This window comes from Rhinoderma darwinii, chromosome 1, assembly GCF_050947455.1.
Source record: "Rhinoderma darwinii isolate aRhiDar2 chromosome 1, aRhiDar2.hap1, whole genome shotgun sequence".
In the NCBI taxonomy this organism is placed as follows: Eukaryota; Metazoa; Chordata; class Amphibia; order Anura; family Rhinodermatidae; genus Rhinoderma; species Rhinoderma darwinii.
The window spans coordinates 641206149-641223132 of NC_134687.1; the positions used below are offsets into that span (position 1 = coordinate 641206149).

General features: G+C 41.6%; 1 protein-coding gene across 2 annotated transcripts in view; it reads right to left on the bottom strand.

Moving 5' to 3' along the window:
• Window positions 1-16984, bottom strand: part of LOC142657485 (uncharacterized) — a 58926-nt gene that overhangs the window by 3791 nt on the left and 38151 nt on the right. For both annotated transcript variants that reach the window (XM_075832647.1, XM_075832557.1), the window contains exons 9-11: window positions 9618-9778; window positions 8995-9180; window positions 8798-8921 (exon numbers count right to left, since the gene is read on the bottom strand). In XM_075832647.1, the coding sequence (XP_075688762.1) occupies window positions 8798-8921; window positions 8995-9180; window positions 9618-9778 (471 nt within the window). The remainder of the gene's footprint in view (window positions 1-8797; window positions 8922-8994; window positions 9181-9617; window positions 9779-16984) is intronic.

Below are 16984 nucleotides of genomic sequence, written 5' to 3' on the forward strand. Positions count from 1 at the left end.
ATTAGCAGCAATTTCTCATATTTTAAAGAAAATTTCAAAAGGCTATTTTTTCAGAAACCAGTTCAGTTCTGAAGTGGCTTTGAGGGCCTTCTATATTAGAAAGTCCCCATAAATTACCACATTTTGAAAACTGCACCCCTCAAAGTATTCAAAACAGCATTCAGAAAGAATTAAGAATTTAAGCAATGTAGAGGTGAAATTTACAAATTTCATTTTTTTGGACGAAATTAATTTGTAATACACTTTTATTGTACCACAGAAATTTTTAACCGGGAAATGCAACTCAATATTTATTGCCCAGATTCTGCAGTTTTTAGAAATATCCCACATGTGGTCCTAGTGTGCTAATGGACTGAAACACAGGCCTCAGACGCAAAGGAGTACCTAGTGGATTTTGGGGCCTCCTTTTTTGTTTTAGAACATATTTTAGGTACCATGTCACATTTGAAGAGGTCTTGTGGTGCCAAAACAGTGGAAACACCCCAAAAGTTTCCCCATTTTGGAAACTACACCTCTCAAGGAATTTATCTAGGTGTATAGTTAGCATTTTGACCAAAAAGTTTGTGTGATAACTATATTGGAATTAGTCTGTAAACATTAAAATCTATTTTTTTCCTGAAAAATCAGAAATTTTTAATATTTACAAGGAACAAAGAAGAAACGAACCACAACATTTATAAAGCAATTTCTCCTGATTACGGCAATACGCCATATGTGGTAATAAACTGCTGATTGGACGAATGAATACGTAAAGGTGTTACCGTCTTATAATTTTACAAATTATTAGTGTAATGAAATCACACTAGGTGTACACCACCAATTGAATAGTATATATGAAAAAAGGAGAAAAGCGATAGAGGGAAAGTAGTGTGATCGTGTGGAATTGAAAAAATACTTTATTAATAAATCGTTAAAAATGGCAATGTTAGATGTTGAATTAACAATGACAATGACCCCTCGCTTGACACTGTAGACAAATTAATGTCTTAAGTGAACATACTCCGTTGTGAATAAAATTACTGGCCTTCAACCTATATGGGACAATTAGCCTCCATCTGGGATGTATATAGGTTTGATACACAACAGTTCGCCTGAACGAATTAGATTTGAAACAGAGGATGTTGTTAAACTTCCTCTGAAAAATCAATGACTTTATAAATCAGTCAGAATGACGTGTCTCACATGCTGGGCTATGAATATACCCTTCTTATTGATGTGCCTATGATCAGGTTATAATCAAAACCCTGCAGTAAAGGATTCTGTTGAAGTGACATTCACTGCGTGTAACAGAGGAGATTTACAGCCTGTGAGCCGGGATCAGCTGTCTGGAAGCTTATCAGCACGTCCAGCACAGCTAAACACAGCTCCTTCATTCTAACTGCAATGCTAATATATCCTGCTGTTAGTGAATTGCAGAGACACGTAGGTGTCTGATAACACCATGCTTAAAGAGGCTCTGTCACCAGATTTTGCAACCCCTATCTGCTATTGCAGCAGATAGGTGCTGCAATGTAGATTACAGTAACGTTTTTATTTTTTAAAAACGAGCATTTTTGGCCAAGTTATGACCATTTTTGTAGTTATGCAAATGAGGCTTGCAAAAGTCCAAGTGGGTGTGTTTAAAAGTAAAAGTCCAAGTGGGCGTGTATTATGTGCGTACATCGGGGCGTTTTTAATACTTTTACTAGCTGGGCGTTCTGATGAGAAGTATCATCCACTTCTCTTCACAACGACCAGCTTCTGGCAGTGCAGATCTGTGACGTCACTCACAGGTCCTGCATCGTGTCGGCACCAGAGGCTACAGTTGATTCTGCAGCAGCATCAGCGTTTGCAGGTAAGTAGCTACATCGACTTACCTGCTAACGCCGATGCTGCTGCAGAATCAACTGAAGCCTCTGGTGCCGATGTGTCCTCGCTCGTCTGACACGATGCAGGACCTGTGAGTGACGACACAGCGTGATCTCTCGAGAACACGGCTGTGTCTGCACTGCCAGAAGCTGGGCGTTCTGAAGAGAAGTGGATGATACTTCTCATCAGAACGCCCAGCTAGTAAAAGTATTAAAAAGGCCCCGATGTACGCACATAATACACGCCCACTTGGACTTTTGCAAGCCTCATTTGCATAACTACAAAAATGGTCATAACTTGGCCAAAAATGCTCATTTTTTAAAAATAAAAACGTTACTGTAATCTACATTGCAGCGCCTATCTGCTGCAATAGCAGATAGGGGTTGCAAAATCTGGTGACAGAGCCTCTTTAAGGTTCCTTCATCGGGCTATAATGTAAGCCCAGCAATGGAAGAACCTATTGTAGCAACAGTCTAAGCGTGTCTAGCAATTTGCACGGAGACAGAGACGGCATGCACTGTACACTGCCGTGCGTAGTCTGATAACGTGAAGGATTGCAGGAGATAGGAAGGAGATCAGCTGTTTGGGTGCTTGTCAGCACATCCAGTACAGCTCAGCACGGTCCCTTCATTTGTAATAGCTCACTGAGCGCACATACAGGGTGCAGACTCAGTGTTAGAGGTGGATGAAAGTCCCTAATCCCGGCAGATATTCTGCCACAATTGGAGGTTGAGAGCTGATATCTCGGTGAACGGAGTATGTATATGAACAAGTAACATTGCTTGTGATTAACACACCCGACGTGCGTTTCGCCGGTATTTCCAGCTTCTTCCAGGGGTGGTGAACAGACAAGCTTCAAATAGGTAAGATTTTAGATTGACACCAGAGAGAGCCAATCAGTAAGTTTGTTGATTAATTCAAATATTACAGTGTGTAATGATACTTCCGGATACGTCCTTGATGGTCTCAAATGCTGACATAACAATCACATACAGGAAACTGAGCGGTCAATCGAAAAGAGTCCATAAAGACTAGAAAACACTAAGAGAACATGTTCATATGAAATGTATAACACTAATTAGTAATATACATGACATTTAAAGACATTAAAACAAATCACATGCTGTTGAAATCTTATCAGTGTAAATTTGGATATGTAACAAATGTCAGAATATGTATATCGAAAATCAGCATATAGAGATGCGTAACCAATTGTAATGCATTGGAGAATAATTTAGCCCAATACATAAAATTGATTAAAATTAGGTTAATTCGAACTATTCAAACCCCCAAGTTCTATGATAGCTAGTATAAATCTATTGGTACATGCAGGAAAAAAACTTCTAGTCAATATACATATGTGGGTATATGCTATATTGTTACCTATGTCTAAGGCTAGACCTCAATAGAGCCAAGTGAACCTTGGTGTATTGCCCTAAACAACCGATATAGAACCTATAGGATGTAGGGCACAATTAACACAATGTATTTTGAAGAAGATATATAAATTTTATTGAGTATCACAACATTAAAAGGTGAGTCATGCTGAGCATAGATAAAAAACGTCTGTCAATTACAGAGGACATACAAGAAACAATAAATAACAGTGCCAAGGGTAATAGATCAATGCACTTCTAGGTTAGTTTGCCTGATCGAAAAAATTATGATTATAGCCTCTGTGTAATATGCAAAGTGCAAAATGTATACAGAGGAACGAGAAACTGCATTGAAAACGACTACAGTCAGTTCAAATGTGACATCAAGCAGCAGCCTGATGCTGAAAACCAATGTGTGGTAGTTAAGTAGTAAGTACAATGCAGTCAGTAAAGATACAAGCAGTTTAAATAAAGTAACACCTAGAAGATAAGACATATGATATACCCATAGTAGCCCTCTGCAAGGAGAGAACGTCAGTCCCGACGCGCGTTTCGGCGACATAGTCACATACAAGAAACTCAGCGGTCAATCGAAAACAGTCCATAAAGACTAGAAAACACTAACAGAACATGTTCATATGAAATGTATAACACTAATTAGTAATATACATGACATATTTAAAGACATTAAAACAAAATCACATGCTGTTGAAATCTTATCAGTGTAAATTTGGATATGTAACAAAAGTCAGAATATGTATATCGAAAATCAGCATATAGAGATGCGTAACCAATTGTAATGCATTGGAGAATAATTTAGCCTAATACATAAAATTGATTAAAATTAGGTTAATTCAAACTATTCAAACCCCCAAGTTCTATGATAGCTAGTAGTATAATTAAACAATAACATGATAGAGAAAGAATCTTCTCAAAGTAGTCGTAGCTAAGAAAAAACTCATAATAAATGGTGGATTTACAGATTTAGAAATTTAAGAGAATAAATCCCAGATAGCATAATGGGTATTCTTAGAATAGTTATCATAGAAAGCAACCAAAATTGAAGTTCTCATTCACACCATGAGGTCTAACCGAATTCATGTGAAAAATCCATTCGCTTTCTTTCCTTAACAAAACCTCATCCAGATTACCACCCCTAATGCCCATATTGATCTTACAAATTGCCCAACCCTTGAGGACATGCCAATCAAGGTTGTGTCTTTCCTTGAAATGTCTGGCAATTGGAGAGGGGGTAAATGGTTTATTTTGGATTTGACTTTCTTGCTTGTTTTTGTCATAATTTATTATTGATCTTATATGCTCCCCAATACGAATTTTCAGTGCTCTAGTGGTTTTACCCACATACCTTAACCCACAGAGGCATTCGAGACAGTACACAACCCCAGCTGAGGAACAATTCAAATGTTCTTTGATACTATATTGTAAACCGTATCCATCCATGAATTGTTTTATTGTTATAAGAACTCTGCAGGCTCTGCATAGTTTACATGGGAAAAAGCCAGAATTCTGGCTCTTCCTTATAGTATCACTTTGTGTAAAGTGACTCGCAACCAGGAGGTTGGAGATACTGATTCCCTTACGGTACCCCGAGATGGCTCTCTCTCCCAAAATCTGATTGAGATTAGGATCGGATTTGAGAACATGCCAATGTCTGTTAAGAATCTCCATAATGTCCCAATCTGCGTTATAATTGGTAATGAATCTCGGTTGGGTAGGAAATGTCTTAATTTTGTTAACATCTTCATTTTGTTTTCTACCTGCAATCCAGGACGCACTCGTGTCTCTGCTGCTGCCGTCAGGAGGAGTGCCTCTGCATAATATTGTACTGCAGCTCCGGCCCACTATCAGGGTAACCTGGGAGACCTAGACGCTGGTAACCTGAAACCCAGGACGTACTCGTGTCTCTGCTGCTGCCGTCAGGAGGAGAGCCTCGGTATAGTGTCACAGTGAAAACTCACTGCGGACAACTAGTTACAATTTATTGGTCCGGTCTACTATCAGGGAAATTACCTGGGAGACCGAGAAGCTGGTAACTAGCAACCTACGAGAAATTCGTGGCTTTGCTCCTGCTGTCAGGAGGAGGGTCTCGGAACAGTGTTGCAGTGAGAATTCACTGCTGACACCCAGTTTAAACAACACTGTGCTGCAGCTCTGGTTCACTATCAGGGTATAACCTGTGAACCTGATCAGCACAGTTAGTGAGACATCGCTCCAGTGCTTTATTTGCTTCCAGGTCCGAGCACTGATCTCGGTTCCTGGATGTTAATTTGCAGCTGCAGCACACAAGCCTGTTGATACAATATTATGATCCACTCAGAACAAGTTAAGCCAGGCAACCTGATGTGGACCTCAGCAATTTGATGTGGTTTTTTTTTGTCAATAATAAAAACAAATAAATAAAAATTATAAATATAAAAAATACTATTTAAATTCTATTGAGTACTCCCTCTCTAGTCCTGGTGATATAGACACAGCCTGTTACACAGAAGGGTGCCTAGAATCACTAGGAATTGATAATACAATATATAAAGAAATTTACAACAACTATTCCTGTATAAATATTTAGAGTAAAATAAAAAAAATAAAAATTACTCAAACAATATCTGAACATAAAAGATATAGGAAACTTTCCATAGCAATTAAAGGGGACATTGCATTGGATTTCCTTTCCCTATTCAATTGTCGGTATCAACAATAATAATTGAAGGCGACCTCAACATAGATATAATAACAGTCTTGCTCCCCTTTTCCCTTAACCAATTTTTCTCGTAAATTTACGGATGCAGCGATGCATATTTTATTCACATTACTTTAGAAGAAAAATCGGAAGAGTTTTTTTTTTTAACTTGACATTTTTTTTTCACTAAGAACTTTATTATTTTTTTTTTTACATTTTATTAGTCCGCTCAGGGGATTTGAACCAGTGATCATTGGATCGCTGGTACAATACACTGCAATACTAGTGTATTGCAGTATATTGTTATTTTTACAAGCTTCTGTAACAGCACGATCGCTGTTCCTGTCTGTTAGTCCCGGGTGTCAGCTGTAATACACAACTGACACCCGCAGCGTATGGAGCGGGCTCAGCTAGTCCTCCTAGGCATCCGTACATTACAACAAGGAGGCCACTGTCTGGCCTCTGGTTGCCATGACAAGCATCAGCAGCCCCCACAATCACTTAGTGGGGGCTGCCGATCTGCTTCAATCCCCCTAAATGCGGCGAGCGCAATCAGTCGCCGCCTTTAAGGGGTTAATTGCCGAAATCAGCGACGATGGGCCGCTGGCTGGCAAGACTGGAGTGTCAGCTGCCGGGGACAGCTGACCTCCCGGCTCCACTCCACAACTGTACGTCCTAGTGCGGGAAGCAACCCTCACCAGGACGTATGGTTGCAGCGCCGGGCGGAAAGAGGTTAAGAATGTATATACATGTGAAATTATTATTATAAGAGCCCCATGCCAACCCTAAAGACTACCAGGTCGTTGCCCTGAAACAATACCCCCTGCTTATATGGGAAGTCAACATTTTACGAGAGGGAACCCACAGTCCGACAATGTACCTGTAGTCAGGAAAACAACTACTCAAAGATTCCTCCCTACAAGGAATGGGATACCACTGAGGTGTTACCCCCACATTTCCTTTCCCTGGTGCTGTTATGGCAAATGGGGAAAAATATTATATTTATGATAACATTTACAAGAAAATGGTTTTCTGTAAGACAAAGGACAGCACTGTCCTCCTCCATATATACACCGATCAGCCATAACATTAAAACCACCGACAGGTGAAGTGAAGAACATTGATAATCTCGTGAAAATGGCGCCTGACAATGTGTGAAACACTAAGACGTGTAAAATGACAAGGGCCAAATTGGTCAGAGTATCCCCAAAACCGCAAGTCTTGTGGGGTGTTTCTGGTATGTAAAGGTTCGTACCTACCAAAAGTGCTCCAAGGAAGGACAACCGGTGTACTGGCAACAGGGTGATTGGCGGTCAAGACTCAATGTGCGTGGGGAGCTCATCTGGTCCCAACCCACAGAAGAGTTACTGTACGTCAAATTACTGAAGAAGTCACTGCTGACTATAATAGAAAGGTGTCAGAACAAGCAGAGCATCGCAGCTTACTGCGTATGGAGCTGTGTAGCCGCATACCAGTCAGAGTGCCCATTCTGACACCTGTCCAACACCAAAAGCGCTTACAATAGGAAATATCAGAACTATGCAAAGTTCTAAGAGAAGGTGATCTATAAATTATGAGAATTGCAAGTATTTAATATCCATAACGAATCCCAGTAGATCCAGAGGAAGGTAAAAAACAAACAATCTTTACACGGCAGAGACCCAATTCTACATAAAGTGGGAAATACCTCCCTGCCCCCGGCTGACAATCGGACAGATCCCTGGATTCACATTCTACATTACTACCAGTAACCCTGTATATTGTGTCAGACAAGGAAGATATTAAACCCTTTGGCCTCATGCACACGACCGTAGCCGTGTGCACGGCCGTGATTTTCGGGTCGGCCGGCTGCGGACTGTCAGCGGACTGTCAGCCGCAGGCCGCCCGCAAATCGTGGGACATGCACATGGCCGCGGCCATTGTTTTCAATGAGCCCGGACCGCAGAACCGGGCCGTAATAAGACATGCCCCTTCTTTCTGCGGTCCGGGCTCCTGGGCCGTGCACGGACCGCAAAAACTACGGTCGTGTGCACGGCCCCATAGAAAAGAATGGGGCCGCAATTCTCCCGTGGATTTTCGGGGGAATTGCGGCCGCAAAAACACGGTCGTGTGCATGAGGCCTTAGTTATATCTCCACACGATTGTCATGTCCGCTGTTCCCACATGGTAGAACTTTACACTCCTCATGTTGTAGAGATTATAAGAGCAGTGCAGATCAGTCATTGGTTATATAAGGGTCACATGGCCTATTTCCGGCCGTTTTTCGGGGCGTAAATGGCCGAAAAACAACAGAAAAATCGGAAGCAGAACGCCTCCAAACATCTGCACATTAATTTCAATGGAAAAAACGGCATTCTGTTCCAATGGGCCGTTTTTTTACACGGCCGTTTTGAAAAACGGACGCGAGAAAAAAGTGCAGGTCACTTCTTGGGACGTTTTTGGAGGCGTTTTTCATAGACTCTATAGAAAACCGCTCCAAAAACGGACGTAAAACAAGCAGCGAAAAACGCGAGTGGCTTAAAAAACGTCTGAAAACCAGAAGCTGTTTTCCCTTGAAAACAGCTCTGTATTTTCAGACGTTTTTGAGTTTGTGTGTGAACATAAAAATGGAAAAATGGTTGCAGAAATTTCTGTGATAGTCCAACTCATCTGATTGTGGTGAGTAAAACTTCATGTACCTGCTGCAGAAACAACAAGATTCAGTTATATGGAAACTTCTACAACCAATCTGTGAACATTCCCTAGTGCAGCCCTGCAGCAAAGAAAGGAACGTGTGATCAGAGATCAGGAATCACATGACTGTATATACTGCACATGACGACATTAACACTTCAACAAAAGATAATAATATACAAATTATATATCTATATCTCACCTTGTGAGGTGAGCGGCCAGTAGTTCTCAATCATGACCTCCTCGTACAGATCCTTGTGTCCTTCTAGATACTCCCATTCCTCCATGGAGAAATATACAGTGACATCCTGACACCTTATAGGAAACTGACACACACAATGATAGTCATTACCCAGACACCTACAGTGCTGTTACTGTAGAATTTCACAGCAGTGTCACCTCTCCAGTCAGCAGCTCAGTCATCTTGTAGATAAGTTCCAAGATCTTCCTCATATTGTTCTTCTCATGTATCCGGGAGTGAGGGGGAGGCTCTGTGATGGGGCTCGGACTACTGCTCGATCCTCCTGACTCATGGATGATGGGAGTCGTACAGTCACCCAATGTCTTCTTCACTATTGTGAACTCCTGTGTATGGAGAGAGACACTTAGAGAACTGAACACAGTATTCCCCCCTCAGTAGAAAGAGGGAGTTTGTGACCCCGCTGTATAGAGCTCTTGTGACCCCACATCTGTAATTCTGGAGACCTCACCTACAAAAAGAGATTGAGAAAATAGAACGAGGCCAAAATTAAAAAGGAAATATTGGGGGCGACTAGATGGACCATGTGCACTCTTTCTGCCATCATCTTCTATGTTTCTATATAGATGTTATCCTGATCCTCCTGGTTCCTTGTCATTCTCATTGCTCTACAACATTACTGCATAACTGCATTGGTGACATGACACGTAACGGACCATATTGGTGGCTGATCCTCAGCCTTTCTGCTATTGGCTTCCTGACTTTCTATTATGTGTTGTCCCTTCCCTATGTATGACTTGTTCTGTAATGTAGAAAAGTTTACCTCTCCGCTCAACAGGTAGATGATCTCCAAGGTGAAGTTTAATATTCTTCTGCTCATCTCATTCCTGGCCTTGTCCACCCTTGGTGAATCATTCAGGAGAAGGAACGTTGTGGAGAAGATGAGAAAACTAGAGGAACTGGAGGATCTAGTACTGCAGACGTCTTTATAAAGAAAGGAGAAGATGGAAATCATACTGGGGACAACATCATGTATGACATACAGAGCCTCAGTTATTGATAATTGAGAGAAACATCTTCTCAGAGCCGTCACCACATGATTTAACCCCTTCCCAACATCCGCTGTGTATATACGGCTGGGGGAATATGGAGCAGGCAGACGGGCTGAGCCCGCTCCATAGACTAAAGAGCAAGATTCCGCTCAAGCGCAATCCCCCTCGTTTAACCCGTTAAATGCCGTGGTCAATAGCGACTTCAGCATTTAAATTACCAGAAACAGGTGGTGGCCCCTGCAACATTCTAACGGCCCCACTATGACGTGATCTGGGGGGGGGGGAAGAGTGTCAGTATCACGATATACTCCAATACATTAGTATTGCAGTATATCGTGCAAGCGATCTAACGATCACTCGTTAAAGTGTCCTGGGGGAGTCAAACACAGTAAAGTAAAAACCTTTTCCCATTTTCCCTCAAGCACAATGTAAATAAAAAAAATAATTAAAATAACTGGTATAGACGCGTCCGTATAAGTCTGAACTATTACAATAAATCATTCTTTAGTCTGCACGATGAACGCTGTAAAAAACCGCCAGATTCGCTGTTTTTTGGTCATTTTATCTCCCACAAAAAATTTAATAAAAAGTGATCAAAAAAAGTCTCATGTACCCAAAAATGGTACCAATAGAAACTACAGCATGCCGTGCAAAAAAAAACCCTCATATCGCTCAGTCAACAGAAAAATGTAAAAAATGATGGCTCAGAATATGGTGACAAAACTCAAATTTTATTTTTAACAATTAGTATTTTCCTTGCAAAAGTAGCAAAACATTATAAAACCTATATACATTTGGTATCGCTGTAATCGTATTGACCCGCAGAATAACGTTAACATGCCGTTTCTACCGCACGCTGAACGCGGTAAAGACAAAACTCTTTTTTTCGTATTCCACCCCACATATATATTTTTTCTAGTTTCCCACTACATTATATGGTGTAATAGATGTTGCCGCGAAAACCTACAACTCGTCCCACAAAAAGCAAGCCCTCATATGGCAATTTTGATTGAAAAATAAGAGTTATGGCTTTTGGAATGTGGGTGGTGGGGGGGGGGGGGCGATACTAAAAATCTGAAAAACGGCTGCGGCAGGAAAGGGTTAAAGGGGAATCCCAACACGGACATTTCTCCCCAGGATATGCCAAAAACGTCTAATGGATGCGGCTTCACCTCTGGCCGTGCTCGGCTGTTTCTGGAACTCCTATACAAGTGAATGAAGAGAGTCGTGCATGTGTGTGGTCACCTCTCTATTCATTCTTCACCTGGATGTAGTCATCACCTCACCAGGCGGGTTTGGGGACCCCCATTCTCCACATAGAGGTGGGACCCCCATATATCAGACATTTATGACATATTTCTCAGATGAGAAGAGTAAAATTAAGACATTTCCCACCAGACAATGAAGACCTGACTCCTGAAAACCTGACACATGGCGGATACCAGCGAGATATTGGCGACATCTCACAAGACATGGTGCACACTATGCAGTCAGTGTTTGATATGAACTGTGAGGTTCTGCAGCAGCAGAGATGGCATTATATATATAGGGAACATGCAGTGAGATCTCTTATGTAATAGCGCAGGTGGAGGGAAGCAGAGTGATACATTGTTTTGTGGGATTAGATTCAGTATAAACTTGTATTTTACTGATTTAACCCCTTCCTGCACAGAACATTTACCACTTAGGAGTTGTTCACATGCAATAGGGAAGACCTGAAACCTGCTGCAAAGGCTGGAGACCTGAGAGAACTATGATTATGGCCATTTAACCACTTCGATGCTGCGGTCAACAGTGACTGAGGCACCTAAGTATTTGGGAGGGGGCTCCTCTGTAAAATCATCCTCACCTCGAGATTGTGGAGTAATGATGAGTTGTCAATTTCAATTGTGTACACAAAAAAAAACAAAAAAACTTTACCTTAACAAAATGTTTTATTATGGATTTTTTTGAACTATAAATAATTGTGATGATATTTTATGACTTATTTGAGCATGAAGTTTAGAAACATTATTCTAAAGTGTCTTCCCATTTGCGGTGAGGACTGGATGACATTATTCCCGAGTTTATGTGAGAGTGAAATACAGAATCAGACTTGTCTCACCACTGAAATTTATTTCCACTGTGGTCATAAAAAGCCGATCCTGGAATTATAACAAAGCTTCAGATAGTTCTTCGTCTTGTAGATAACTGGGTGTGCAATAGTAAGACAGAAATATATTATAATATGTCACGTCATTTATTTCATCCGCTCCCTACAATGTCAGGTTCAATATGTCGGTTGTACAACATTGATGTTGCGAATACATAAACCCCTTCTTCCTGAGTGCCATTGAAGCGGCAGCTAGTATTGTTGGCTGTCTGTTCTTGTATGTCTTTGTTTTTCGAGAGCTAGGGGCTTGTTCAGGCCCTCTTGGCGCACTCCAGTGCGTTGTCTGGGACACTGCAGCTGCCGCTTCCCTTGCTGTTGCATGGTCAATTGGGATCTTTGGTCCGTGTGGCTGCTGGAGTGCGGATCTACGATGTACTCACATGGTCCTTTGTCCTCTGCACAATCAGAGTTCTCAGCTGGTGCGCGTGCTGCGTGGCTGGAGGACGATATGAACCGATCGATTGGTGAGGGCTGGTGTGGTGGAGACGGAGGAGGCACAGGAGATCGTGGAACGATGTGTCCTGCAGAGGTGATGGTCGGTGTCCCTAAGGACAGCATGGCCGGTTGGACTGTGATGGAAGAGGCACAGACACTCCCTGGGACTGTGAAACAGCCAAAGCAAGTACTATTACGTCATGGCAGCTGTATCGTTCGCGCTCCATGCCGTAATAGTACGTCTCGGGAGTAACGGCCGTTTCGGCCGTCCTCCCGACACATAAAGGAGCTGTGACGCTGCTGTCTTGTTCAGCAGCTGTCACAGCTCCTACAGCGGGGACCGATCGCTGTGTCCCCGCTGATTAACACCTTAAAAGCCGCGTTCTATAGAGATCGCGGCTTTTTAGGGGTTAAGCTGCCATCGCCAGCCTGATACGCGATAGCGGCCGGCGATGGTGACTATGGCAACCGGACACCAAACAATGGCGTCCGGCTATGCCATAGACGGAAGCCTAGTGGGTCCTGACAACGTCAGGACCCACTATGCTTGCTGTCAGTGAGTAGCTGACAGTTCTAATACACTGCACTACGCATGTAGTGCAGTGTATTAGAATAGCGATCAGGGCCTCCTGCCCTCATGTCCCCTAGTGGGACAAAGTAATACAGTAAAAAAAAAAGTTAAAAAAAGATGTGTAAAAATAAGAAAATAAAAGATTTAAAAGTAATAAAAGTAAACATCCCCCTTTTTCCCTTATCAGTCCTTTATTATTAATAAAAATATATAAACAATCAAATAAACTATACATAATTGGTATCGCCGCGTCCGTAACGGCCTGAACTACAAAATTATTTCTTTATTTATCCCGCACGGTGAACGCCGTAAAAGAAAATAATAATAAACCGAACCACAAACACAATTCTTTGGTCACTTCACCTCCCAAAAAATGGAATAAAAAGAGATCAAAAAGTCGCATGTACCTAAAAATGGTACTGATCGAAACTACAGTTCGTAACGCAAAAAATAAGTCCTCGCACGGCTTTATTGATTGAAAAATAAAAAAGTTCTGGCTCTTAGAATAAGGTAACACAAAAAGTGAATGATTGTTTACAAAACGTATTTTATTGTGCAAACACCTAAAGACATAAAAAAAAACTATAAACATCTGGTATCGCCGTAATCGTATCGCCCCGCAGAATAAAGTGAATATGTCATTTATAGCGCACGGTGAACGCTGTAAAATAAAAAGAAAAAAAAAACAATAGTACAATTGCTGTTTTTTAGTCACCACGCCACCTAAAAATAGAATAAAAACTGATCAAAAAGCCGCATGCACCCCAAGAGAACTACAATGGATTCCTCAAGGGGTCTAGTTTCCAAATTGGGGTCACTTTTTGGGGGTTCCCAATGTTTTGGCACCACAAGACCTCTTCAAACCGGACATGGTGCCTAATAAAAAAGAGGCCTCAAAATCCACTAAGTGCTCATTTGCTTCTGAGGCCGGTGCTTCAGTCCATTACCGCCCGAGGGCCACATGTGGGATATTTCTAAAAACTGCAGAATCTGGGCAATATGTATTAATTTGCGTTTCACTGATAAATCCTTTTGTGTTATAAAAAAAATGGTATAAAGAGGATTTTCTGACAAAAAAAAAATGTAAATTTCACCTCTACTTTGCTCTAAATTTTTGTGAAACACCTAAAGGGTTCATAAACTTTCTACATGCTGTTGTGAATACTTTGAGGGGTCTAGTTTCTAAAATGGGGTATTTGATAGGGGTTTCTAATATATGGGCCCCTCAAAGCAACTTCAGAACTGAACTGGAACCGAAAAAAATAAATAAATGAGGCAATACTTCGCTTCTTACATTATACTGATAATGAGCCGTGCCCACCCCGAGATGACCCCAGTTTTGACCGTTGGTATAAACGGAGACCCCTATTAGACCGTTCCAGTGCCCGGTTTTCCCAAGCATACACCCCCGAGAAGTGTATTTCTATTGATGAGTCCCTGGTACATTTTAAAGGGAGGGTTCAATTCCGCGAGTACCTGCCGGGTAAGAGGGCAAGGTATGGCGTGAAGATGTATAAGCTGTGAGAGTGCATCAGGGTATACCTACAGGTTTAGGATATATGAAGGAAAGGCCACCCCCAAACCAGACTGCATCCTGGACTACAATAGGTACATGGGAGGGATGGACTTGTAAGATCAAGCCCTGAAGCCCTACAGCGCCATGCGGTGTGGTATAAGAAGCTGGCCGTGCACATCATACAGATGGCATTGTACAATGCGTACGTGCTACGTCGATGTGCAGGCCAGACGGGAACTTTCCTGGAATTTCAAGAGGTGATTATCAAGAACCTAATCTTTAGGGACCAAGAAGGGGGGGCACCCAGTACTTCTGGAAGCGAGCCCACACGCATCGTACCAGGGCAACACTTTCCAGGAGAAGTTCCCCAAACTGGCAAGAAGGGAAAAAGTCAAAAGAGGTGCAAAGTCTGCTATAAGAGGGCGATAATGGATGACACAATATATCAATGTGACACGTGTCCCGAATAACCAGAGCTCTGTATGAAAGTGTTTTAAAATTTATCATACATCCCTTGGTTTATAATTTACCCCAATTTTACTTACCCTGATGCACTCCACACAGCTTATCCCCCCTCGTCTTTCCCCTCTGGGCTCTGCTGTGTGTCCAGGCAGCTGATAACAGCCACATGTAGGGTATTGCCATACCCGGGAGAACCCACATCACAGTTTATGGGGTGTAGGTCTCTGGTCAAAATGCTCACTACACCTCTAGATGAATACCTTAAGGGTGTAGTTTTTAAAACGGGGTCACTTCTTGCGGGTTTCAACTGTACTGGTACCTCAGGGGCTTCTGCATACATGACTTCGCACTAGAAAATCCCCAGTAGGCCAAATGGTGGTCCTTTCCTTCTGAGCCCTCCCATGGGCCCAAACGGAAGTTTATCACAACAAATGGGGTATTGCAGCACTCAGAACAAATTGCGCAACAGAATGGGGTATTTTGTTTCTTGTGAAAATAAGACATTTTCAGCCAAAACTACATATTATTGGAAAAAAAATATATATTTTTTAATTCCCAGCCCAATTCAAATAAGTTCTGTGAAGAAACTATGGAGTCTAAATGGTCACATTACCCATAAATGAATTCCTTGAGGGGTGTAGTTTCCAAAATGGGGTCACTTCTGGTGGGTTTCCATTGCTTTGATACCTCTGGGGCTCTGCAAATGCGACATGGCACCCGAAAACCAAACCAGCAAAATCTGTACTCCAAAAAACACACAGCGCTCCTTCCCTTCTGAGGCCTCCCATGGGCCCAAACGGCAGTTTATTGCCACAAATGGGGTATTGATGCACTCAGGAGAAATTGGGCAACAAAATCGAGTATTTTGTTCCCTGTGGAAATAAGAAATTTTGGTAAAAAATTACATCTTATTGGAAAAAATGTCATTTTTTTAATGTCACAGCCCAATTGAAATAGGTGCTGTGAAAAAACTGTGTGGTCAAAATGCTAACAACAACCATAAATGAATTCCTTGAGGGTGTAGTTTCCAAAATGGGGTCACTTTTGGTGGGTTTCCATTGCTTTGATACCTCTGAGGCTCTGCAAATGCGACATGGCACCCGAAAACCAATCCAACAAAATCTGGACTCCAACAAACATATAGCGCTCCTTTCCTTCTGGGCCCAAACGGCAGTTTATCACCACAAATGGGGTATTGCCACACTAAGGACAAATTGGGCAACAAAATGGGGTATTTTGTTCCCTGTGAAAATAAGAAATTTTGATCACAAATGACATTTCATTGGAAAAAATGACATTTTTTTCATTTCAGAGCCCAATTCAAATACGTGCTGTGAAAAAACTGTGCGGTCAAAATGGTAACAACAACCCTAAATGAATTCCTTGAGGGGTGTAGTTTCCAAAATGGGGTCACTATTGGGGGATTCCTACTGTTTTGACACCTCAACACCTCTTCAAACCTGGCATGATGCCTAAAATATATTCTAATAAAAAAGAGGACTCAAAATGCACTAGGTGCTTCTTTGCTTCTAGGGCTTGTGTTTTAGTCCACGAGCGCAGTAGGGCCACATGTGGGACATTTCTAAAAACTGCAGAATCTGGACAATACATATTTAGTAGTGTTTCTCTGGTAAAACCTTCTGTGTTACAGAAAAAAAAATTAATAAATTGAAATTCAGCAAGAAAAATGAAATTTGCAAATGTCACCTCCACTTTGCTTTAATTCCTGTGAAATGCCTGAAGGGTTAAAAAACTTTCTAACTGCTGTTTTGAATACTTTGAGGGGTCTAGTTTTTAAAATGGGGTGTTTTATCAGGGTTTCTAATACATAGGCCCCACAAAGTAACTTCAGAACTCAAGAGGTACCTTAAAAAAAGGCTTTGGAAATTTTCTTAAAAATATGAGAAATTGCTGTTTATGTTCTAAGCCTTGTAACGTCCAAGTAAAATAAAAGAATGTTCAAAAAATGATGCCAATCTAAAGCAGACATATGGGAAATGTG